This window comes from Hypanus sabinus, chromosome 6, assembly GCF_030144855.1.
Source record: "Hypanus sabinus isolate sHypSab1 chromosome 6, sHypSab1.hap1, whole genome shotgun sequence".
NCBI lineage: Eukaryota > Metazoa > Chordata > Chondrichthyes > Myliobatiformes > Dasyatidae > Hypanus > Hypanus sabinus.
Window position 1 is genome coordinate 29,890,424 of NC_082711.1, and position 25,554 is coordinate 29,915,977.

A 25,554-nucleotide genomic window follows, 5' to 3' on the forward strand; every position below is an offset into this window, starting at 1 on the left:
CTCCTCATTTCAGTCCTAAATGTCTTATTCTGAAATTCAGGCCATTTCAGAGTCTGCCGTAATTACGGCTTTGTAATGGCAAATAGGGCAAATTCTTTGAGAATGAAAGATCACCTTCCTGAAAGATGTTGGTGAATGAGGTGCTTCTGCAACCAACTATTAGTTTCACGTTCACCTCTAACAACACTAGCTCCTAATTCCAGAGTCAAGTTTAATTCAATTTAAGCAACGGGATTTTGTCAAACGTTAAAGCTGTAGCCCAGGCCTCTAGATCTATGACAGGGCCTTTGTGCTCCTATAATCAGGGTACTGGGACTCGCATGGTCACCCTTCCTGAAGGAAAGAAATATACTACAGTGGATGTAAAGAAGCTTCAAGAGGATGTGGACAAGATGAGCAATAGGCGAGAAAGTGCAATATTATGTGGAAATTGTGAAGTTATCCATTTTGGTGCACAAAGCGAAAAGGAAAGTATATACTAAATGGTGAGAAATTAGGTAATTTTGAGGATCAAACTTACCGATGTATCCTTGTACACGAGTTACTGAAATCCAGTATGAAGGTGCTGCAAATGTTTAGAAAGACAACTATCATGCTGCCTTTATTGCAATAGGGTATCAAGGAGAGAAGTAAAGATACCTTCCTGCAACTATATAGGGTATTGGTGAGATTGCATCTGCAATATCGTTCCGTTTTGGGCTTATTTTCAAAGAAAGTGTATATTTGCTATGGGGGCAGTGGGCTAAAGATTTACTAGACTACTACCAGGGAAGACTGATGTACTTATGAGAAGAAATCGAGTGGACTAGATCTACAGGATATTCTCTTGTGTGTAAAAGTACAAGAGAAAATCTCACTGAAACCCTAGAAGTTACCATAAAGCAGTAGTGGTTTAAGAAGAAGGCTCAGAACCATCTTCTCAAGACAGCTCTGGGCCAAGCACCATCAAGTCAAGTCAAGTCACTTTTTATTGTCATTTTGACCACAACTGCTGGTACAGTACACAGTAAAAACGAGACAACGTTTTTCAGGACCATGGTGCTACATGAAACAGTACAAAAACTACACTGAACTACATGAAAACAACACAGAAAAAAACTACACTAGACTACAGACCCACCCAGGACTGTATAAAGTGCACAAAACAGTGCAGACATTACAATAAGTAATAAACAAGACAATAGACTCAGTAGAGGGCAGTAAGTTGGTGTCAGTCCAGACTCTGGGTTTTGAGGAGTCTGATGCCTTGGGGGAAGAAACTGTTACAAAGTCTGGTCGTGAGAGCCCGAATGCTCCGGTGCCTTTTCCCAGATGGCAGGAGGAAGAAGAGTTTGTATGAGGAGTATGTGGGGTCCTTCATAATGCTGTTCGCCTTGCGGATGCAGCGTGTACTGTAAATGTCCATAATGGCGGGAAGAGAGACCCCGATGATCTTCTCAGCTGACCTCACTATCCGCTGCAGGGTCTTGCGATCCGAGATGGTGCAATTTCCAAACCAGGCAGTGATGCAGCTGCTCAGGATGCTCTCAATACAACCCCTGTAGAATGTGATGAGGATAGGGGGTGGGAGATGGACTTTCCTCAGCCTTCACAGAAAGTATAGACACTGCTGGGCTTTCGTTACTATGGAGCTGGTGTTGAGGAACCAGGTGAGATTCTCTGTCAGGTGAACACCAAGAAATTTGGTGCTCTTAACAATCTCTACCGAGGAGCCGTCGATGTTCAGCGGGGAGTGGTCGCTCTGTGCCCTCTTGATGTCAACAACCATCTCTTTTGTTTTGTTCACTTTCAGAGACAGGTTGTTGGCTCTGCACCAGTCCGTTAGCCACTGCACCTCCTCTCTGTAAGCTGACTCATTGTTGTTGCTGATGAGACCCACCACGGTCTTGTCATCGGTGAACTTGATGATGTGGTTCCAGCTGTGTGTTGCAACACAGTCGTGGTTTAGCAGAGTGAATAGCAGTGGACTGAGCACACAGCCCCGGGGGCCCCCGTGCTCAGTGTGATGGTGTTGGAGATGCTGCTCCCGATCCGGACTGACTGAGGTCTCCCAGTCAGGAAGTCTAGGATCCAGTTGCAGAGGGAGGTGTTCAGGCCCAGTAGGCTCAGCTTTCCAGTCAGTTTCTGAGGGATGATTGTGTTGAATGCTGAACTAAAGTCTATGAACAGCATCCAAACTTATGTGTCTTTTTTGCCCAGGTGGGTTAGGGCCAGGTGGAGGGTTGTGGCAATGTTGTCATCTGTTGAGCGGTTGGGATGGTACACAAACTACAGGGGGTCCAGTGAGGTGGGCAGCAGGGTCTTGATATGCCTCATAACGAGCCTCTCGAAACACTTCATGATGATGGATGTGAGTGCAACGGGATGGTAGTCATTTAGGCAGGACACTGAAGATTTCTTCGGCACGGGGACGATGGTGGCGGCCTTGAAGCACGTTGGAATGGTGGCGCTGCTCAGGGAGATGTTGAAGATGTCAGTGAAAACATCTGCTAGCTGGTCTGCACATCCTCTGAGCACTCTACCAGGAATGTTGTCTGGTGCAGCAGCCTTCCGTGGGTTGACCCTGCACAGGGTTCTTCTCACATCGGCCACGGTGAGACACAGCACCTGGTCATTTGGAGGAGGGGTGGACTTCCTCACTGCCAAATCATTTTCTACCTCAAAACGAGTGTAGAAGTTATTCAGCGCATCTGGGAGGGAGGCATCACCCGCACAGTCAGGTGATGTTGTCCTGTAGTTGGTGATGTCCTGGATGATCTTCCATATGCGCCGCTGTGGAAGTGGCTGTGGATTCGCTGGGTGTGTGCACACTTTGCCCCTCAGATGGCCAGGGGCAGTTTGGCCCTTGCTGTTGTTAGGGCTGCCTTGTCGCTTGCTCTGAAGGCGGAGTCGCGGGACCGCAACAGTGCACGCACCTCCGCTGTCACCCATGGCTTCTGGTTAGCGTGTATAGTGATGGTCTTGGACACAGTGACATCATTGATGCACTTGCTGATGTAGCTGGTCATTGATGCTGTGTACTCCTCTAAACTGGTAGAGTCACCATCGGTTGCAGCCTCCCTGAACATGTGCCAGTCAATGTGCTCAAAGCAGTCTTGAAGAGCAGAGATGGCTCCTGCTGGCCAGGTTTTCACCTGCTTCCGAAATGGTCTGGGGTGCCTGGCGAGCGGCCTGTATGCTGGGATTAGCGTAACAGAGACCATACAACAATGACAAACAAAAACCAACAGGTTCAACAAATCCATCCAAAAATTGCAATTTAAGAAGTTTTGTTTGATTTTCAGCCTTAATGTTTCATTAATTGTTTTGATTAATTTGGGAGTTTGGCTCTGACTATCTAATTATGTCTTAATTCAGGTTTAATTTTGACTGAACTTTAATAAATTGTGGGCTATGTTGGTGTCTGAATGTGTGACACCACCTTCAGGCTGCTCCCAGTACACCCCTGGTTTGTCAACGCAAATGATACATTTCACTATATGTTTCAATGTACACATAATAAGTAAATGAACCTTAAATGTTATAGAAAAGATTGTAAACTGTAACTGCATTAAAATGTTGGCACATGATTTGAAAGGGCTTCACTCACCAGTTGCTGCTGAGATTTGAGAAGTTTTAGTATGTTCCTTTTCATAAAAATTAACTTTGTTCATTTTACTTCAGTACAGATGTAGGTTGGGCTGGTATTGGTTGGTTAATACCGATGTTTCTAAAGAGAACCATTGGTGTTTCGCTATGTGAAAAGCAGTGAGTTAAGACTCAGCCCTATTGAATGCAGGCACCTTGACCAGTTCTGTGGACCAAGTCAGATCTGGTGCAGGGTCCACAAACCTATTGATCTCAATGTGGATTTTTAAGTGTGAATTGGGAACTAAAGCAAAATGAATGTTATATTCTTTGAATGATTTGCTTTGCATTAATATTTTAAATGATTTATGTTTATGGTGTTTTGGACAAAACTTTATGTCTTAAAACATTTGCCTAACTTTTAGTTTTCTAATAGTTATTTCAATTTGATTAAGTTTTAATATCGCTGACCATTGGAAAATTCAGAAAACCATAGGTGAAGGTGGGGTGTCACAGACTGTCAAAGTTTTTGTTGATATCTCTCAGCTGGAGACTCTGAAATACACTGCCTACGTGTTGGCTGTGCCACTCAGTCTGATGCACTGGAAGATAGGCTTCTATGTCAAGTACTGCAGGAGCAAGGGACATTAGGCAGTAATTAGAGGTTATACAGAATTGAAACAGGCCCTTTGTCCAAATGACCCATGTTGATGAAGATTCCCATCCAAGCTAATCCCATTTGCCTCAATTTCATCCAGATCTCTCTAAACCTTTCCTATCCATAAACCTGTTACTTTTTTGCCTTTTACCTTGTACCTGTTGTGGCAAGAGACAACAGTTTAGTAAGGCATACAGAAATACAGTTGATACAACTAATATCCATTTATAATCTTAGGAGTTGATTTGTATGTAAAACAGTAGTAAACTAAGGAACCCCAGCAACCAAACACATTCTCCCAAGTAACAAAACCATTTCTAGTGTATACACAAAGTGCTGGAGGAACTCAGCTGGTCTGGCAGCATCTATGGAGAGGAATAAACAGTCAGTGCTTTGGGCAGAGACCCTTTCACCATACACTTCAATTGTTTATCTGTTTCTCAACCATTTTCTGCCTTTACATGAACTGCTCAAACTGGAGCCATTCCCAATCACATTCTACCTTTCTGTGAACTTCAGTTACTCAAGGTAGACCCTAGTTTTACTGAAATATTTAACTCAAACTCTGAAATAAACACAAAAACAGAAATGCAGGTAATCCAAAATTTAAAAAAAAAACATCAAAAGAAAGCTGGAAGCTTTTAGCGGGTTAGTGAAGAGAAGCACAATTAAAATTTCAGAGTTATGACCTAGATCAGGGAGTCAAGATCTTCTTTTATGCAATGGACCCCTCCAATTAATTGTTGTGAATCCCTGATCTACAGTAACACACACAAAATACTGGAGGAGCTCAGCAGGTCAGGCAGCATCTGTGGAAAGGAATAAACAGCCGATGCTTCAGGCCAAGACCCTTCATCAGTCTGATGATATATCAGTTTTGATGAGACATTATTTTAGTTTCATTTTTTTCCCACAGAGCTGGTTAAACAGTTATGAAATAAGAAAATAGGAAATAACATTTCTATTCTGTTTTCTGTCAAAACAAAAGGACAACTTTAAAGAGTCCTTGAGTGAATGAGGACAAAGTTCACCCCACAGTGGGATGCAGTAAAGACAGAAGCTGATGGAGGGGTAGGTCCAGATATGGATGCCTACTGAAGGAGGTGAGAAACATAGGTTTGTGTGCTTACCCTTTCAGTTTTCTCAGTGATGTTATATTCAGTGGATAATACACATGCTTCATCATAATCTGGAAACGTATCTGTCCACCCGTCAGCTGTGCATTTCTTGCTTACATTGCCTTGAAGAGAAAGATTAATGGATTTATTCCTGCTCATGGTGATTGGAACCAATACCAAGTGGAGTAAATAAATTGTACATTTTCTTCAGATTTTATTTTAGAGTTTTTACTTTGAAACATTGCAATAAATTCACGCTTGAAAATGATTTTCATGCAAAAGTATGTAAAGATCCTCCACAAAATTCTTTAATCTGATTCTTAAAGGACTTTCCATTGAATGATGTTCCGGACCGGGAGTCATATACTACAATATTACCTTTTGGTTTCAGTGTTAAATAATTGCAAGTGCAAGATAATCTCAAGCTTAGTCGATGTAGATACAACAGTCGATCTTGTATTGGTCTACCCTCTTAATAAATTATACAGATGCACCTTGCGACTCCATTGCGGCAGAGAGTAGTAGTACAAGAGTGTTAATTTGGCTTATGAGTTGTGCTGTTATGCAGCGATGGTGCTGCAGCCACTTTTGTTTGTGTTACATATGAATGACTTAGATGAAAGTATAGATAGGTGGGTGGTTAAGTTTGCAAATGACTAAACGATTCATGGAGTTGTGGACGGCGTAGGGGGTTGCCAAATGATGTAGCCAGATATGAGCAGAGAAATGGCAGATGAAGTTCAATCTGGGCAAGTATTGGATGTCAAATGTCAGGGGAAAATATGCAGTTAATGGCAGGACCGTTAACAGAGGAGGAATCTTAAGGTACAGTCCATAGTTCCTTGAAAGCAGTCTCATAAGTGGATACTGTGGAAAGAAGGTGACTAGAATGGCAAGATAGATAGAGGAGCAGAGTAGAATTAAGCCTTTCGGCCCATCCAGTATGCTCCTACACTCCATCGTGGCTGGTTTATTATCCCTCTCAGTACCATTCTCCTGCCTTCCCCCCATAACCTTTGATGCCCTGACTCATCAAGAATTTCCCAACATCTGCTATAAACATATCCAATGAGTTGGTCTCCACAGGTGTCTGTAGGAATGAATTGCACAGATTTACCACCCCTTGTCTAAAGGAGTTCCTCCTCATCTCTGTTCTTAAGGGATGCCCCTCCATTCTAAGGCTGTGCCCTATGGTTCTACACACCTCCACAATAGGAAACATCCACTCCATATCCACTCCATCTAGGTATTTTAATATTGAATAGGTTCAATGGGATCCACCTCATTCTTCTAAAGTCCAGTGAATAAAGGCCCAGAGGCATCAAACACTCTTCATGTCTTAACTCTTTCATTTCTAGAATCATTATTATGAACTTCCTCTGGACCTTCAGCAATGCCAACACATCTTTTTTAGTAAAGGGGCCCAAAATTGCTCACAATACTCTAAATATAATACCCTAAATATGACCAATACTCTAAATATGACCAATGCCCTATAAAGCCTCAGCATTATATCCTTGCTTTAATATCCTAGTTCTCTCAAAATGAATGCCAATATTGCATTTGCCTTCCTTACCACTGATTCAACTTTCAAATTAACCTTTAAGGAATCCTGCCCAAGGACTTCCAAGTCCCTTTGAACCTCTGGTTTCTGAGTTTTCTCCCCATGCCTTTATTCCTTCTATCAAAGTGCATGACCATACATTTCCCTGCACTATATTCTATCTGCCATTTCTTTGCCCATTATCCCAATCTATCTAACACCTTCTGCTGACTCCTCCCATCTTCAACATTATCTCCACCTATCTCCATATCATCCACAAACCTGGCCACAAAACTATCTGTTCCTTCATTCAAATCACTGACGTACAATATAAAAAGAAGCAGTCCTAAGACTGACCCCTGCAGAACACCAGCGCCAGACCACCAGCAAGGGCCCCGTTTATTCCCACTCTGTGCCCTTTGCTTAGTTAGCCCATCTTCTTGCCATGTTTGTATCTTTCCTGTAAAACCATGGGCTCTTAACTTGTTAAGCAACCTCAGGTCTGGTACCTTGTCAGAGGCCTTCTGAAAATACAAGGATATTTTCCCACTCATTCTTCTTTGTCTTTCCTGCATGTCATTTCCTCAGGCAAGATCTTCCCCTTAAAGGAAACCATGCTGACTTCGGCCTACTTTATCACGTGCCTTCAAGTACCCAAAAATCTCATCCTTAATAATGGACTCTAAAATCTTCCCAACCATTAACATCAGGTTAACTGGCCTATAATTTCCTTTCTTCTGCCTCCCTCCCTTCTTAAAGAGAGGAGTAACATTTGCAATGTTCCAGTCCTCCAGAACCATTCCAGAATCTAGTGATTCTTGCAAGATCATAACTATACTTCCACAATCTCTTTATCTACCTCTTTCAGAACTCTGACGTGCAGTCCGCCTAGTCCAAGTGTAAAGTAGAGGCTTCACACTTTCACTCCTGACTGTCATGCTGGTGGATGTACAGTCCTTGAAAAATAAAACTGAAGGCCTCAGAACAGGATTGCTTAACCAGAGGGGCTTCAGGGATGGCTGTGCATTCTGCTTTATGGTTATTAGACCCTGATGTGAATTACATAAAAAAAAAACAGAAAATATAAAGGTAAGCTAGCCAATAATATAAAAGAGGATACAGATATATATACCTGAAATATATAAAGAGTAAAAGAGAGATGTGAGTGGATATTGGACAACTGGAAATAATGCTGGAGAGGTTGTAATGGAGGGCAGAGATACGCCTGACAAACTTAATCAGTATTTTGCATAAGTCTTCACTGTAGAAGACTCTAGCAGTACGCCAGAAATTCAAGGATGTCGGTGAGCAGAGGTGAGTGTAGTTGCTGTTAGTAGGGAGAAGGTACTTGGAAAACTGAAAGATCTGAAGATACAGTAGGTAAGTTGTCTGAATGAGTTAGCTGAAGAGACTACGGTGATATTAGTAATGATTTTTCAAGAATTATTAGATTCTGGAATGGTTCCAGAGGACAGGAAAATTGCAAATGTCACTCCAATCTTCAAGAAGGGAGAGTGGCAGAAGAAAGGAAACTATAGGCCGGTTGGTCTGACCTCAGTGGTTGGGAAGATGTTGGAGTCAATTATTAAGGATGAGGTTTCAGGGTATTTGGAGGCATATGATAAAATAGGCTGTAGTCAGCACGGTTTCCTCAAGGGAAAATCTTGACTAAAAGATCTGTTGGAATGCTTTGAAGAAGTTACAAGCAGGATAGACGAGTGTGTTCCATAGGGTTCTGTGTTGGGACTGATCCTTTTACATTATATGTTAATAATTTGGTTGATGGAATTGATGGCTTTGTCGCAAAGTTTGCAGAGGATATGAAGATAAGTAAAGGGGCTAGTAGTTTTGAGGAAGTAGACAGGCTTCAGAAGGATTCAGACAGATTTGGAGAATGGGCAATGAAATGGCAGATGGAATATTGTGTTGGGAAGTGTATGGTCATGGTAGAAACAATTAAACAGTTGACTATTTTCTAAATGGAGAGTAAGTACAAACAATTGAGACAAAAAGTTGGGGGTGCTGTGGATAGTCTTGAAGATGATCAGAGTTTACAGCAGGACATCGATAGGATGCTAACAAGTGACAGGTGGACTTCAAGCCAGATGTGGTAATTTTGGTAGGTCAAATTTGAAGACAGAATATAATATTAATGGTAAGACTCTTGGCAGTGTGGAGGATCAGTGAGATCTTGGGGTCCCTGTCCATAGGACACTCAAAGCTGCTGCACAGGTTGACAATGGTGTTAAGAAGACGTATGGTATGATGGCATTCATCAAGCATGGCATTGAGTTCAAGAGCTGTGAGGTAATGTTACAGCTATATATAAGACCCCACTTGGAGTGTTGTGTTCAGTTCAGGTCACCTCACTATAGGAAGGACGTGGATACTATAGAGAGAGTGCAGAGGAGATTTACAAGGATGTTGCCTGGATTGGAGAGCATGCCTTATGAGAATAGGTTGTGTGAACTTGACCTTTTCTCCTTAGAGCGAAGGAGGATGAGATGTGACCTGATAGGTCACATTAGATGATGAGAGGCATTGATCATCTGGATAGCCAGAGGCTTTTTCCCAGGGCTGAAATAGCTAACATGAGGGGGTATAGTTTTGAGGTGCTTGGAAGAAGGTACAAGGGGGATGTCAGAGGTAACTTTTTTTACACAGACAGTGGAGGGTGTGTGGAATGCACTGCCAGCAACAGTGGTAGAGGTGGATACAATAAAATCTTTTAAGAGACTCTTAGATAGGTGCATGGAGCTTAGAAAAATAGAGGGCTAGATAGTAGGGTAATTCTAGGCAGTTTCTAGAGGAGGTTACATGGTCAGCACAACATTGTGGACCGAAGGGCCTGTATTGTGCTGTAGATTTCTATGAAATGAAAATGGGTTTGTGTGTCTTTGTGCAGGATTCCCTGAAAGGTTAATTTGCAGGTTGAGTCTGTGGTGAGCAAGGCAAATGCAATGTTAGCATTCATTTTAAGGGGACTAGAATATAAAAGCAAGCTTATAATGTTGAAACTTTATACAGCACTGGTGAGGTCTCACTTGGAGTGTTGTGAGCAGGTTTGGGCATCTTATCTTGGAAAGGATGTGCTGAAACTAGAGAGGGTTCAAAGGAGGTTCACAAAAATGATTCCAGGATTAAACGGTTTGTTATATGAAGAGTGTCTGATGACTCTGGGCCTGAATTCACTAGAATTCAAAATAATGAGGGGTGACCTCATTAAAACCTATTAAATAGTGAAAGGCCTCGATAGAGTGGATGTGGAGAGGATGGTTCCTACGGTGGGAGACTCTAAGACCAGAGGACACAGCGTCAGAATAGAGGGCCGTCTATTAGAACAGAGATGAGGAGGAATTTCTTTAGCCAGAGGCTGATGAATCTGTGAAATTCTTTGCCACAGGCAGCTGTGGAGGCCAAATCTTTATGTATATTTAAGGTAGAGATTGATTGGTCAAGGCATGAAGGGATATGGGGAGAAAGCAGGAGACTGGGTCTGAGAGGAATATTGGATCAGCCATGATGAAATGGTGGAGCAGACTCAATGGGCTAAGTGGCCTAATTCAGCTCCTATATCTTATGATCAGAGGTGCCAAAGCCAGAATGGGTTCCTTGAGGGGGAAATAACAGGCAGAATAGCAAAGGAGAGAGTCAATGTGTGCTGTTTACTTTGATTTTCAGAAAGCCATTGGCATGGTGCCACACATGAGAATGCTTAATAAGATAAGAGCCTATGGTATTACAGGGAAGATATATAATGGATGGAAGTTTGGCTGATTTACAGAAGGCAAATAATCAGAATAAAGGGGCCGTTTCTTTTTGGCTGTTGGTGAGAAATGGATATCCAGAGGGGTCAGTATTGGGACCACTTATTTTCACGTTATATGATTTGGATGATGGGGACTTCCGGTAAGATGGCGATTGCTTAGCTGCTCCGAACTTTTGTTCCGTTACTGTCGCTATCTTTGCACTAAATGTCTCCATTTTTTAAACCTTAGTCGGGAACTTTTTCGGTACCTCTTACTTGCCTGTGAACACGTCTAACTTACAATGTCTAGCAAGAGCTCTAAATCCGGGAGAAGGGAAGCTCCGGCTCTCTCAGACGAGACCCTGGCTGCGCTCGGTCAGCTCCGAGACGAAATTTTAAAGGAATTCAAAACCGCTTTCAAACAGTTGGAGGTCAAGATTGATCAAATCATCGACAAGGTGGACAAGCATGCCCAACACTTATCCCGCATCGATTCGACTTCTGAAGATTTAGAAAGTCGTGTTCGATACTTGGAGACTCTCTGTTCCAGCTTGGAGGAAAAGTGTAACAAACTCCTTTTCAAAAAGGTGGATCTCGAAAATCACAGCAGACGCTGCAATCTTAGAATTCTTGGATTGCCAGAGGCCACCAAACAGGGATCAACAGTGAAGTTTTTCGCCGAGTTTCTCTGTGAGATATTCGGGAAAGATTTGCTCCCGGACCCGCCTGAGCTCGAACGGGCACACCGGGTCCATGTTCCCGCTGGAATTCTGGGCAACCGCCCACGACCAGTAATCTTGTGCTTCCATCAATACCAGGTAAAACACCGTCTGATCGTAGAGGCACGTCGCAGAGGTTCTTTTATTTTCCAGGATACAACCATTCGCTTTGTGGAAGATTTTGCACCCCAGACCTTAAAGATGTGCGCTGAGTTTAAAGGCGCAATGAAAGTGCTTTTTGATCGTGGTTTTAAACCCTCTCTTCGTTCCCCTGCTGATCTACCAATCAAACTTAACACTGGGAAATACAAATGGTTTAAGTCAGCCAAGGAAGCTGAAGCATTTGTGGCAAGTCTTCCGGCTATCCAGCCATCTTCGGAACCCGATCAGACCTCTTAAAATGGTGGATAAGTACTTCTCATAGTAAAATTACTTTTTCTGGACTCAGACTTTACTTGAATCATTCAGACATTATTCATCGAAACTCTAAGGGCTGTTGACAATCTCTCCCTGGATTTGGTGTGTGTGAAATCTATCTTTTATTGTTGTACAACTTTATCTACAGAGTTCTACAACTGACCTTAACTTGTTTTGGAGGTTTGAAGTCTTCAGTGAAGGCCTTCCTGTTTGTTGGTTCACAGTTTAATTGCCGATCTATTTTTCCTTCTTTTTATATTTATTTATTTTATTATACTTTTTTCTTTTCTTCACCCCTTTTTTCTAATTTCTGTATTTTTTTCTCTCTTCTTGTGCTTGAGAGTCCCTTGTGCAGGATTCTCTAAAGATTAACTTGTAGGTTGAGTCTGTTTTAAGGAAGGCAAATATTAGTGTTCATTTTCAGAGGACTAGAATATAAGAGCAAGGACGTGATGCTGAGGCTTTATAAGGCGTTGGTCAGACAACACTTGGGCATTGTGAGCAGTTTTGGGCCCCTTATCTAAGATGTGCTGACACTGGAGACAGTCCAGCAAAGTTCACAGAAATGATTCAGGAAATGAAAGGTTTTACATTTGACAAACAAGAGAAAACCTGCAGATGCTGGAATTCCAAGCAACACACACAAAGTGCTGGAGGAACTCAGCAGGCCAGCCAGGGTCTATGGAAAAAAGTACAGTCCATGTTTCAAGCTTTCGAAATTTTCGGGCCTAGTCCTGCTGACGGGTTTCTGCCCAAGATGTCGACTATACTTTTTTCTATAGACTATACTTTTTTCTATAGATGCTACCATATGTTTTTATATGAGGAGTGTTTGATGGCTTTTGGCCTGTACTTGCTGAAGTTTAGAAGAAGGAAGGGGGGTTTCATTGAAACCTATCAAATATTGAAATGCCTGGGCAGAGTGGATGTGGAGAAGATGTTTCCTGTATTGGGTGAGTCTAGGACCAGAGGGCACAGCCTCAGAATAGAAAGACATACATTTAGGACACAGGTGAGAAGAAATTTCTTTCATCAGAAGGTGGTGAATCCGTGGAATTCACTGTCATGGAATGCTTTGGAGTTTAAAGCACAGGTTTAAAGCATAGGTTGATAGGTTGATAGGTTCTTGTTTAGTCAGGGCATCAAAGGTTATGGGGAGAAGAGCACAGGAGAACAGGGTTGAAAGGGAAGCTGAATCAATCAAGATGAAATATCAGACCAGACTTGAGGAGCAGAATGGCCTGATTCTCTTCCTGTGTCTTATGGTCTTATGGAAACCTGGCTGACCTCCACCCCCAGCAACTTGGATGCAGCTGATGGCTTCACTGTTCTCTGCAAAGACAGGACAGCTCAGTCTTTTAAAGGCAGAGGATGTTGAGTATTCTCATCATGATGCACAAATGTGGAGGTTCTATCTCAGCCCTGTTCATATGACCTGGAACATCTAGCAATCAAACGTCATCCATTTTATCCACCCAGGGAATTTTCTGCTATCATTCTGGTAGCGGTGTATATCCCACCTCAGGCACCCACTGGAGGAGCTGAGCAACGTAATCAGCAGGCATGAAGCAGGCATCCTGATGCCTTCTCTATCATTGTGGCAGACTTCAGCCAGGCCAGCTTGAAGAAGTGAACAACTACCGCCAACATATCACCTGTGCAACCAGAGGAGCCAACACACTTGACCATACCATCTCACACCCACAACTTTGAAAGTCATCAGCTGTGCTTCTATTTCCAGCATATAGGCAGAGACTAAAGACTGTAGGACCAGTGATAAAGAACAAGAAGCTATGGTAAAGAGACGTAGAGGAGTGCTTCCAGGACTGCTTAGAGTTGGTGGACTGGGCAACAGAACAATATTTATGGATTTATCTTCAAGTCTGAATGAATACTCCACAGTTGTCTCCAAGAGCTTTATAGATGAGTGTGGGCCTTCGAGAACATAATGGGCATCCCTGTAGCATTTGGTGACCCTGTGATCTCTGTCTTAGAGAATGTCAGATCATCTTTCAAGAAGGTTAACCATCACAAGGCGTCAGGCCCTGATGGTGTGCCTGGTAGGGCTCTGAAAACCTGTGCTGTACTGTTCAAGGACATTTTCAATTTCTCACTTCTATAGTTGGAGGTTCCCACCTGCTTAACAATCATACCAGTGCACAAGAAAGGTAGCTCAGTGCCATTCAGGTCTACTGTGATCAAGTGCTCTGAGAGGTTGGTCATGGATAGATTCAACTCGAGCCTAAGCAAGTACCTGGACCCACTGCAATTTCCATATTGCCATAATAGAACAACAGCGGACACAAACTCACTGGCTCTCCACTTGGTCTTGGATCACTTGGACAATAGTAATATGTCAGGCTGCTGTTTATTGACTGTAGCTCAGTTTTCAACACAACCATACCTTCAGTTCTAAACAACAAGCTGCAAAACATGGGATCAGAAATAACATCTCCTTCTTGACAATCTATGTTAATGTACCTCAAGGATATGTGCTTAGTCAACTGTTCTACTCTTTCTACACCCACAACTGTGTGCCTAGACGCAGCTCAAATGCCATCTATAAATATGTTGTCCACACAACTATTATAGGCAGAGTTTCAGACGGTGACCAGGAGGCATACAAGAGCACCATAGATCAGCTGGTTGGGTGGTGTCGCGGTAATAACCATGCACTCAACATCGTTAACACATTGAATTGATTGTGGACTTCAGGAAGGAAAAGTCAAGGGAACACACACCAGTGTTCTTTGAGTGATCAGAAGTGGAAAGGGTGAGCAGTTTCAATCTCCTGGCTGTCAACATCTGTGAGGATCAAAACTGGGCCCAACACATTGAAGCAATTACAAAGGCAATATTTCATTAGGACTTGGAGGAGACACTCGCAAATTTCTACAGATGTACGATGGGCAGCATTCTAACTGGTTGCGTCACCGTATGGTATGGAGGGGCCACTGCACAGGATTGGCAAAAGGTGCGGGAAGTTATAAACTCAGCCAGTTCCATCATGGGCAACAGCCTCCCCAGCATCCTGGACCCCTTCGAAAGGTGATGCTTCAAAAAGGTGGCATGCATCATCAATAAGGACCCCCATCACCCAGGACATGCTCTCTTCTTGTTGCTGCCATCAAAGAAGAGGTATAGGAACCTAGAGACACACTCAAGTTTCAGGAGCAGCTTCTTCCCCTCCACCATCAGATTTCTAAATGGACAATGAACCCATAAACATGACCTCAGTATTTGTTTCCCCTCTTATTTAAATAAGTAGTCAAAAGAGAAGGGAAACAAATATATATATATACACACACACTTCTATATGTATATAGTGCCTATAAAAAGTATTCACCTCCCTTGGAAGTTTCCATGTTTTATTGTTTTACAACATTGAATGACAGTGGATTTAATTTGCCTTTTTTGACACTGTTTAACAGAAAAAGACTTGCATGTCAAAGTGAAAACAGATCTCTACAAACTGATCTAACTTAATTACATTTATTAAACAAGTAATAATTGATTGCACGAGTACTCACCCCTTTCAAGTCAGTATTTAGTAGATACACCTTTGGCAGCAATTACAGTCTGTGTGGTTAAGTCTCTATCAGCTTTGCATATCTGGACACTGCAATTTCCCCCCATTCTTCTTTACAAAACAGCTCAAGCTCTGTCAAGTTGAATGGGGATCATAAGGGAACAGCCCTTTTCAAGTCCAGCCACAAATTTTCAATTGGATTGAGGTCTGGACTGTGATTTGGCCACTCCAGGACATTAACTTTGTTGTTTTTAAGCCATTCCTGTGTAACTTTGGTTTGTGCTTGGTGTCACTGTCTTGCTGGAAAACAAATCTTCTTCCAAGTTGCAGTTCCCTTGCAGACTGCATCAAGCTTCCTCCAGGATTTCCCTGCATTGTGCTACATTCATTTTACCCTCTACCTTCACAAGCCTTCCAGGTCCTGCTGCAGTGAACCATCCGCACAGCGTGATGCAGCCACCACCGTGCTTCACAATGGAAAGGTGTTTTTTTGAAAATGTGCGGTGTTTGGCTTATGCCAAACATACAAACATAGAAAATAGGTGCAGGAGTAGGCCATTCGGCCCTTCGAGCCTGCACCGCCATTCAGTATGATCATGGCTGATCATCCAACTCAGAACCCTGTACCTGCTTTCTCTCCATACCCCCTGATCCCTTTAGCCACAAGGGCCATATCTAACTTCCTCTTAAATACAGTCAACAAACCGGCCTCAACTGTTTACCGTGGCAGAGAATTCCACAGATTCTCCACTCTCTGTGTGAAGAAGTTTTTCCTCATCTCGGTCCTAAAAGGCTTCCCCTTTATCCTTAAACTGTGACCCCTCGTTCTGGACTTCCCCAACATCAGAAACAATCTTCCTGCATCTAGCCTGTCCAATCCCTTTAGAATTTTATATGTTTCAATAAGATCCCCCCTCAATCTTCTAAATTCCTGTGAGTATAAGCCTAGTCGATCCAGTCTTTCTTCATATGAAAGTCCTGCCATCCCAGGAATCAATCTGGTGAACCTTCTCTGTACTCCCTCTATGGCAAGAATGTCTTTCCTCAGATTAGGGGACCAAAACTGCACACAATATTCTAGGTGTGGTCTCACCAAGGCCTTGTACAACTGCAGTAGAACCTCCTGCTCCTATACTCAAATCCTTTTGCTATGAATGCCAATATATCATTTGCCTTTTTCACCGCCTACTGTACCTGCATGCCCACCTTCAATGACTGGTGTACATTGACACCCAGGTCTCGCTGCACCTCCCCTTTTCCTAATCGGCCACCGTTCAGATAATAATCTGTTTTCCTGTTCTTACAACCAAAGTGGATAACCTCACATTTATCCACAATAAATTGTATCTGCCATGAATTTGCCCACTCACCTAACCTATCCAAGTCACCCTACATCCTCTTAGCATCCTCCTCACAGCTAACACCACTGCCCAGCTTTGTGTCATCCGCAAACTTGGAGATGCCGCAGTTAATTCCCTCGTCTAAATCATTAATATATATTGTAAACAACTGGGGTCCCAGCACTGAGCCTTGCGGTACCCCACTAGTCACTGCCTGCCATTCTGAAAAGGTCCCGTTTACTCCCACTCTTTGCTTCCTGTCTGCCAACCAATTCTCTACCCACATCAATACCATACCCCCAATACCGTGCGCTTTAAGTTTGCACACTAATCTCCTGTGTGCACCTTGTCAAAAGCCTTTTTAAAATCTAAATATACCACATCCACTGGCTCTCCCCTATCCACTCTACTAGATACATCTTCAAAAAATTCTATAAGATTCATCAGATATGATTTTCCTTTCACAAATCCATGCTAACTTTGTCCGATGATTTCACCTCTTTCCAAATGTGCTGTTATCACATCTTTGATAACCGACTCTAGCATTTTCCCCACCATTGATGTCAGACTCACCTGTCTATAATTCCCCAGTTTTTCTCTCCCTCCTTTTTTAAAAAGTGGGGTTACATTAGCCACCCTCCAATCCTCAGGAACTAATCCAGAATCTAAGGAGTTTTGAAAAATTATCACTAATGCATCCACTATTTCTTGGGCTACTTCCTTAAGCACTCTGGGATGCAGACCATCTGGCCCTGGGGATTTATCTGCCTTTAATTCCTTCAATTTACCTAACACCACTTCCCTACTAACATGTATTTTCCTCAGTTCCTCCATCTCAGTAGACCCTTGATCCCCTACTATTTCTGGAAGATTATTTATGTCCTCCTTAGTGAAGACAGAACCAAAGTAGTTATTCAACTGGTCTGCCATGTCCTTGTTCCCTATGATCAATTCACCTGTAAGGGACATAGCATTTAGTCTGATGGCCAAAAAGGCTCAATTTTGGTTTCATCATACAATAGAACCTTCTTCCAGCTGACTTCAGAGTCTCTTACGTGCCTTCAGGGGAACTCTAGCCGAGATTTCATGTGTTTTTTTTCGACAGTGGATTTCTCTTTGCCACTCTCCCATAAAACTGCGACTGGTGAAATATCCAGGCAACAGTTGTATGTGCAGTCTTTCCCATCTTAGTCACTGAAGCTTGTACCTCCTGTCATAGGTCTCTTGGTGGCCTCACTCACTTGTCCTCTTCTTGCATGGTCACTCAGTTTTTGAGGACAGCCTGCTCTAGGCAGATGTGCAGCTGTGCCATATTCTTTCCATTTGTTGATGATAGACTTAACTGTACTCCAAGGGATAGTCAGTGACTTGGAAATTTTCTTGTATCCATCTCCTGACTTGTGCTTTTCAAGAACTTTTCTTTGGAGTTGCTTGGAGCATTCTTTTGTCTGCATGATGTAATTTTTGCCAGGATACTGACTCACCAGCTGTTGGGCCTTCCAGATAGAAATTTATTTTTACTACAAACGACTGAAACAATTTGTGTGCACACAGGTCTCCAAAAACAGATCTTCATTTAACTAACCATGTGACTTCTAAAACCAATTGGCTGCAGCAGTCATGATTTGGTGTGTCATATTAAAGGGGGGGGGGTGAATACTTATGCAATCAATTATTTTGTGTTTTATATTTGTAATGAATTTAGATCACTTTGTAGAGATCTGTTTTCACTTTGACATGGAAGAGTCTTTTTCTGTTGATCAGTGTCAAAAACCTAATTAAATCCACTGTGATTCAATGTTGTAAAATAATAAAACATGAAAACTTCTGGGGAGGAGTGTGAATACTTTTTATAGGCACTGTACATTGTATATATAAAAGACTGGATAAATGTTTGAGTAATTTATATTTTTTATTATTATGTAATGCCGCAAAACAAAAAGAATCATGAGAAATGCCAGGCCAATTATATTAAATCTGATTCTGATTCTGATCTATCTTCACTCCTTTCTAGTTCCCAAGCTCCTTCTTCTTAGTAACAGCAACTATACTCACTTCTGTCTTCTGGCAATCTTGAATTTCTGGCACATTGCCAATGTCTCCTCCAGTGAAGACTGAGATAAAATATTTATTAAGTTCATCCACCATTTCTTTGCATTCAGTCCCAAAATCATTCTCATGAACCTCCTCTGACTCTCCCCAGTACCTTTATCGGATAGGGTATTGAATAGAAGAGTAAGGAAATCATGTTGCAGCTGTATAAAACTTTGGTTAGATCATACTTGGAATATTGTGTCCAATTCTAGTTGCCCAATAATAGAAAGGAAATGGAAGTTTGGCAAAGGAGTAGAAGAGGTTCTCAGGAAGCTGTCTTGATTGAAGAATATGAGCTATAAGGGTGGACAAACCTGGGTTGTTTAGAGTGGCAGTGTCTGAAGGGAGACCTGACAAAATATTTTTAAAGTGAGGAGAGGCATAGACAGGATAGAGAAGCAAAATTTTATTTCCATCTTCGAATGCTAAGACCCAGAATATATACATTTAAGATGAGAAGGGAATTTGTTACATTAATAGCCAGAAGATCCGTTTTATTTAAATGGAAAGATTAACTACATTTTAATGGTTTTCCCAAACTATAACATGTTTAAACATAGAAAAAATTAGGAGTGGCACTATCAACCCTTCGGTTAAATTTGAAGAAACTTGGAGGTCATTTATTCACCATTTTCATGTGATGTAAGCTGACCTTTTCTGAACCCTTTTCAATAACTTTTTGTTAGGGTATAGAAGAGCGGAGTTAATGACAAATAATGATTTTAACCAATGAAATATGGCAGCCCTGCTTTTGTTTTGTTTTTATTTTGTTTTTTGTTTTAAGTTTAGGAGGACTTTTTTTCTCTGTATAAAATTTTTTTGAATCTTTTTCATGTTCAGTTATTAAGAGATTGAGAGGCTTAGATTACACACGTTACTCGGAGTCTGTTTCTGCATACGTGAACCGTTATTAATGCAATCCCCATCTCTTTGAATCATTACTATTGTTATGTTTATCTATTTGAAACTTAATAAAAAAGATTGAGAAAGATGAGAAGGGCAATGTTTAAAGGAGATGTTTGTGGCAAATGTGTCTAGAATTGGTTGTCAGTGGTAGTGGTGGAAGTAGCTCCAATAATGGTGTTTAAGAGGGTATAAGTATGCAGGAAATGGAGAGATATGGACCTTGGTGCTGGTAGGAGAACCATAGAATTGTAGAATATTACAGCACAGTACAGTCCCTTCAGCCCTCCATGTTGTGCCGACCCATATAATCCTTTAAAAAAAGTACTAAACCTACACTACCCCATAACCCTCCATTTTCCTTTCATCCATGTGCCTGTCCAAGAGGCTCTTAAATACCCCTAATTACCCATAAAGTACCCCTAATAAAGAGATTTAGTTCAATTTGACACGGTATCTGATGCAGAAATAAAACAAAGAACATTAAAGCATTGCACAGGCAAATCAGCCCACAATAATGTGAAGAACTTTCACATAATCCACCGCCTCCGTCCCATAGAGCACTCCATTTTCCTATCATCCATGTGCCTATTAAGTGATTGTCTAAGGCCCACCACATTAGGCCTCAGCCAGGGTAGGTGTTGGAAGCTTAATGTATCTGGCTCTACTACCACACCTGTCAGCACATTCTATGCACCCACCACTCTCTGTGAATAACATACCCTTAATGTCCACGTATACTTTCTTTGAATCACCTTAAAATTATGCTTTAGATACTATCCATTTCTGCCCTGCGAAAAATTCCCTGAAAATCCATTTGATCTATGCTCTTATTATCTCGCCTCTGTCAAATCACCTTTGTCAAGACACCTCTCATTCTTCTTCGCTCCAGAGAGAAAAGCTCTAGCTTGCTCATAAAACATGCTCTCTAATCGAGACAGCATTCTGGTAAATCTCCCCAGTGCTGTCTCTAAAGCTTCTACATCCTCCCTATAATAAAGTGACCTGAACTGAACTCAATATTCCAAGTGTCATTTATAGAGCTGCAATATTACCCCACGGCTCTTGAGCTCAATTCCACGACTAATGAAGACCGACACACCATATGCCTTCTTAACAACCTTACCAACTTGCAAAGCATCTTTGAGTGATCAATGGAATTGGACCCCAGGATCCCTCTGCTCCTCCACACTGTGGAGAATGCTGAAGTAAGTCCTGTATTCTGCTTTCAAATTTGACTTTCCAAAGTAGACCTCCACCTGCCACTGCATCTATATCTTATGGTCCACGTTGCTAGCCAAAGGGCCTGTCCCTGTGTCATACTGTTCTATGTTCTGTAATCTATGTTCTTTAATTAAATAATAACTAATTAAAATCCCTTAGATTACTTTTAGACAAAAAAACCTTAGCCTAGCATAAATAGACCATAAGACCTTAAGACAAAGGAGTAGAATAAGGCTATTTGGTCCATTAAGTCTGCTCGGCCATTCCATCAGGGCTTACTTATTATTCCTCTCAACCCCATTCTCCTGCCTTTTCTCTGTATCCTTTTTTGCCCAGACTGATAAAGAACCTATCAACCCCAGCTTTAAGTATATCCAATGACTTAACTGTCTGTGGCAATGAATTTTACAGATTCTCTACCCTCTGGATAAAGAAATCCCTTCTCATCTCTGTTCTAAATGGATGTCCCTCTATTCTCAGGCTGTGTCCTCTGGTCAGAGGCTCTCCACTGTTGCAAATATACTCTCGACATCCATTTAACCCAGGACATTCAATATTTTTCAATGAGATCCCCCTTCATTCTTCTAAATGCCATTGAGTACAGATCTAGAGCTATCAAAACCTCCTTAACGTCAACCCTTTCATTCTTGTGAACCTTCTCTGACCATCACCAATGCAAGCACATCTCTTCCTAGATAAGGGGTCCAAGCTGCTCACAATACTCCAAGCGCAGCCTGACCAATAACTTATAAACTCTCAGCATTACATCCTAGCTTTTATGTTCTAGTGCCCTTGAAATGAATGCTAACATTACATTTGGCTCCCTTACCATCAAATTAACCTTTAGGCAATTCGGCACCAGAGCTACCAATTCCCTTTGCACCTCTGATTTCTGAATTTTCTCCACATTTATAAAATAGTCTAGCCTTTATTCCTTCTACCAACATGAATGACTATACACTTCCCTATACTATATTCCATTTGCCACATTTGTCCATTCTCCCAATCTATCTAAAATCTTCTTCCTCAATACTACCATTCCCCTCCACTTATCTTTCCCACAAACTCGGCCACATCTAAATCACTGATGTACAGAATAAGATGAAAAGAAGTGGTCCCTGCTGAACACCAATAGTCAAGAGTAGCCGACCAGAAAAAGCCAACCTTTTATCCATGCTAGTAAATCTTTAATGTAAATAATCTGTGCTCTTATCTTGTTAAACGGATTCATGTGCAACACCTGGTCAAAGGTGTTCTGAAAATCCACTGACTCTCCTTTGTCTATCCTGCCTGTTATTTGCTCAAGGAATTCCAACAGATTAGTCAGGCAAGACTTCCCCTTACAGAAACCATGACAAATGTGGCCTTTGTTACCATATGCCTCCAAGTACCTCAAAACACCATCATTAATAATGGACTCCAACATCTTCCACCACCACTGAAGTCAGGCTAATTGGCTATAATTTGTTTTCTTCTGCCTTTTTCCCTTCTTAGAGTGGAATGACATTTGCAATTTTTGTGTCCTCCAGATCCATTCCAGAATCTATTGACTATTGAAAGATCATTACTAATGGCTCCATAATCTCTTCAGCAACCTCTTCCAGAACTCTGGTGTCCATCAGGTCCGGGTGACTTATTTACATTCTGACCTTGTTGCTCCCCAAGCACGTTCTCCTCTGAACCCTCTCCAATGCCATCACGTCCTTTCATAAGAACATAATAACATAAGAAGTAAGAGCAGGGTAGGCCATCTGGTCCGTTGAGCCTGCTCCACCATTCAATAAGAACACAGCTGATCTGGCCATAGTCCCGCTTGGTGGCACAATAATATCAGCACTGGACTCTGGAGCAAAGGTTCCTGAGTTCGAATCCAAGTCGGGTTGAGCGTCGAGCTAGCAACTCGGCCTCGTAAAAACGAGAATAGCTTGCAACGGAAATACCATCACAAGACGGTGCCCCGGTAACTGCACTGCTGAGTTAAGGGCTATTCTTCTTCTTCTGATCTGATCATCTCCACCTATCTGCCTTTTCCTCATAATTTTTAATTCCCCAACTATGCAAAATCTATCCAAACTTGCCTTAAATATATATACTGAGGTAGCCTCCACTGCTTCATTGGGTAGAGAATTCCACAGATTCACCACTCTCTGGGAAAAGCAGTTCCTCTTCATCTCCATCCTAAATCTAATCCCCTGAATCTTGAGGCTATGTCCCCTAGCTCTGGTCTCACCTACGGTAGTGGAAACAACTTTCCTGCCTCTATCTTATCTATCCTTTTCATAATTTTATATGTTTCTATACAATCTCCTCTCATTCTTCTGAATTCCAGTGAATACAGTCCCAGGCAACTCAATCTCTCCTCATAGTCTAACCCCTTCATCTCTGGAATCAACCTGGTGAACCTCTTCTGCACTGTCTCCAAAGCCAATGCATCCTTCCTCAAGTAAGGAGACCGTAACTGCACGCAGTACTCCAGGTGCGGCCTCACCAGTACCCTGTACATTTACAGCATAGCCTCCTTGTTCTTAAATTCAATCCCTCTAGCAATGAAGGCCAACATTCCATTTGCCTTCTTGATAGCCTGCTGCACCTGCAAACCAACCTTTTATGATTCATGTACAAGCACTCCCAAGTCTCTCTGCGCAACAGCATGCTGCAATTTTTTACCATTTAAATAATATCTACTCTCTCATTTTATCTTCCAAAGTGAATGACCTCACATTTACCAACATTGTACTCCACCTTCCAAACCCTTGCCCGTTCAGTTAACCTGTCTATATCTCTCTGCAGACTCTCCGTATCTTCTGCACAATTTTCTTTTCCACTTAATTAAGTATCATCAGAAAACTTAGGTGCACGACACTCGGTCCCCTCTTCCAGATCATTAATGTAAAACATGAACAGATGCAGGCCCAGCATCAACTCCTGCAGCACAACGCTCACCACTGATTGTAACACTCATGTATCCCAATTCTCTGCTTTCTATTAGTTAACCAATCCTCTGTCCATGCTAATACATCACCCCAAACTCTATGCATCCTTATGTTATGGATAAGTCTTTTATGCGGCATCTTACCAAACACCTTCAGGAAATCCAAGTAAATAACATCCATCTGTCCCCTCTATCCACTGCGCTCATTATATCCTCCGGTAAGTTTGTCAAACAGGACCTGCCTTTGCTGAATCCCTGCTGCATCTGGTTGACGGATCCATTTCTTTCCAGATGCCTCACTATTTCTTCTTTACTGATAGCTTCAAGCATTTTCCCAATGACAGATGTTAAACTAACTGGCCTATAGTTACCTCCCTTTTGCCCACGTCGACTTTTGAATGGTGGTGTGACATTCACAATCTTGCAATCCGTTAGGACCTGCCCAGAGTCCAGAGAATTTTGGTAAATTATCACCGAAGCCTCTACTATCACTTCTGCCATTTCTTTCAGTACCTTGGGATTCATTCCATCAGGACCAGGGGACTTGTCTACCTTCAGGCCCGCGAGTTTGCTCAGCACGGCCTCATTAGTGATAGCTGTTGAATCGAGGTCTTCACCTCCAATCGCATCCATAAAATCCATTTTTGTTATGTCCCTTTCTTAGATAAGGTCCCAGAACTGTTCACAATATTCCAACATGGTCTGACCAATGCCAGTAAAACCTCAGCCTTCCATCTTTAATCTCATACTCAGTCTCAATTAGCAGATTCTTTATTTTGAGATTGTTTTCACTGGTTCCAGATAGCTACAGGCAGAAGAAGCCTCATATCTGCATCTGCCCATTCAAGCCCCAGTAAGCAATTTGTACTTTTCAATTAGATAATTCTTATAAACCACAGAATTATCATCTTAGTTATTTAATCTCTCTTTATAGTATAGTAAACCTTCATTCTTTGTCCTCTATCACAGTTATATCCTTCCTTAGGCAGGGAGATCATACATATACACAATATTCACTTTATCAGAGCTCCATATAATTGCAATAATCTTTACACTCTCACCTCTCTGCCCATTCCACCACCCTGTGCTTACCTCACTGCAATCTACACATTTGTATTACTGTCTTCCTCACAGTTCACAGAGAGAGGGTATGATCTAAGTTTAACTACCAAGTGAGTTTGCATGTAGACTTGTTTGAAATTATATCGTAATATCTATATATAAAACCATACACAGAGTCATATAGAATGCAGACGGGCTCTTCCATTCACTGTGTCCATGACAATGTACACTCATCCTATTTGCCTACACTTAGAACCATATCCCTCCATATCTTGTCTATTTAGGTATTTGTCTAAATGCCTCTTTGTATTTGACTCCACCATCTCCTCTGGCAGCATGTTCCAGCTATCACCATTCTCTTACTCCTCAGATCCCCTTTAAGCTCTTTCCTCTCACCTTAAACATGTGTTTGTACCATGGGAATATCAACCCTATCTAAACCTCTCATCCAACTGGTCATCCTTCAACCTCATTCACCTCCAGGGAATACAACCCCGTTTATCAAATCTGTCCACATTACTCAAATCCTCCAATCCAGGACACATCCAGTGAATCTTCAGTGAAATCACATTCTTCCTCTCAACACCTGTACTCACTGGAGTTTACAAGAAGGAAGGGGGATCTCATCAAAACCTTTTAAGAATTGAAAGGCCTAGACAGAGTGGATGTGGAGAGGATGCTTCAAAAAGTGGGCAAGTCT

At 42.0% G+C, this 25,554-nt stretch overlaps 1 protein-coding gene across 5 annotated transcripts in view; it reads right to left on the reverse strand.

The window, feature by feature from the left end:
• Nucleotides 1-25,554, reverse strand: part of vipr2 (vasoactive intestinal peptide receptor 2) — a 149,095-nt gene that overhangs the window by 85,960 nt on the left and 37,581 nt on the right. For all 5 annotated transcript variants that reach the window (XM_059971891.1, XM_059971890.1, XM_059971893.1 and 2 more), the window contains one exon: nt 5,356-5,465. In XM_059971891.1, the coding sequence (XP_059827874.1) occupies nt 5,356-5,465 (110 nt within the window). The remainder of the gene's footprint in view (nt 1-5,355; nt 5,466-25,554) is intronic.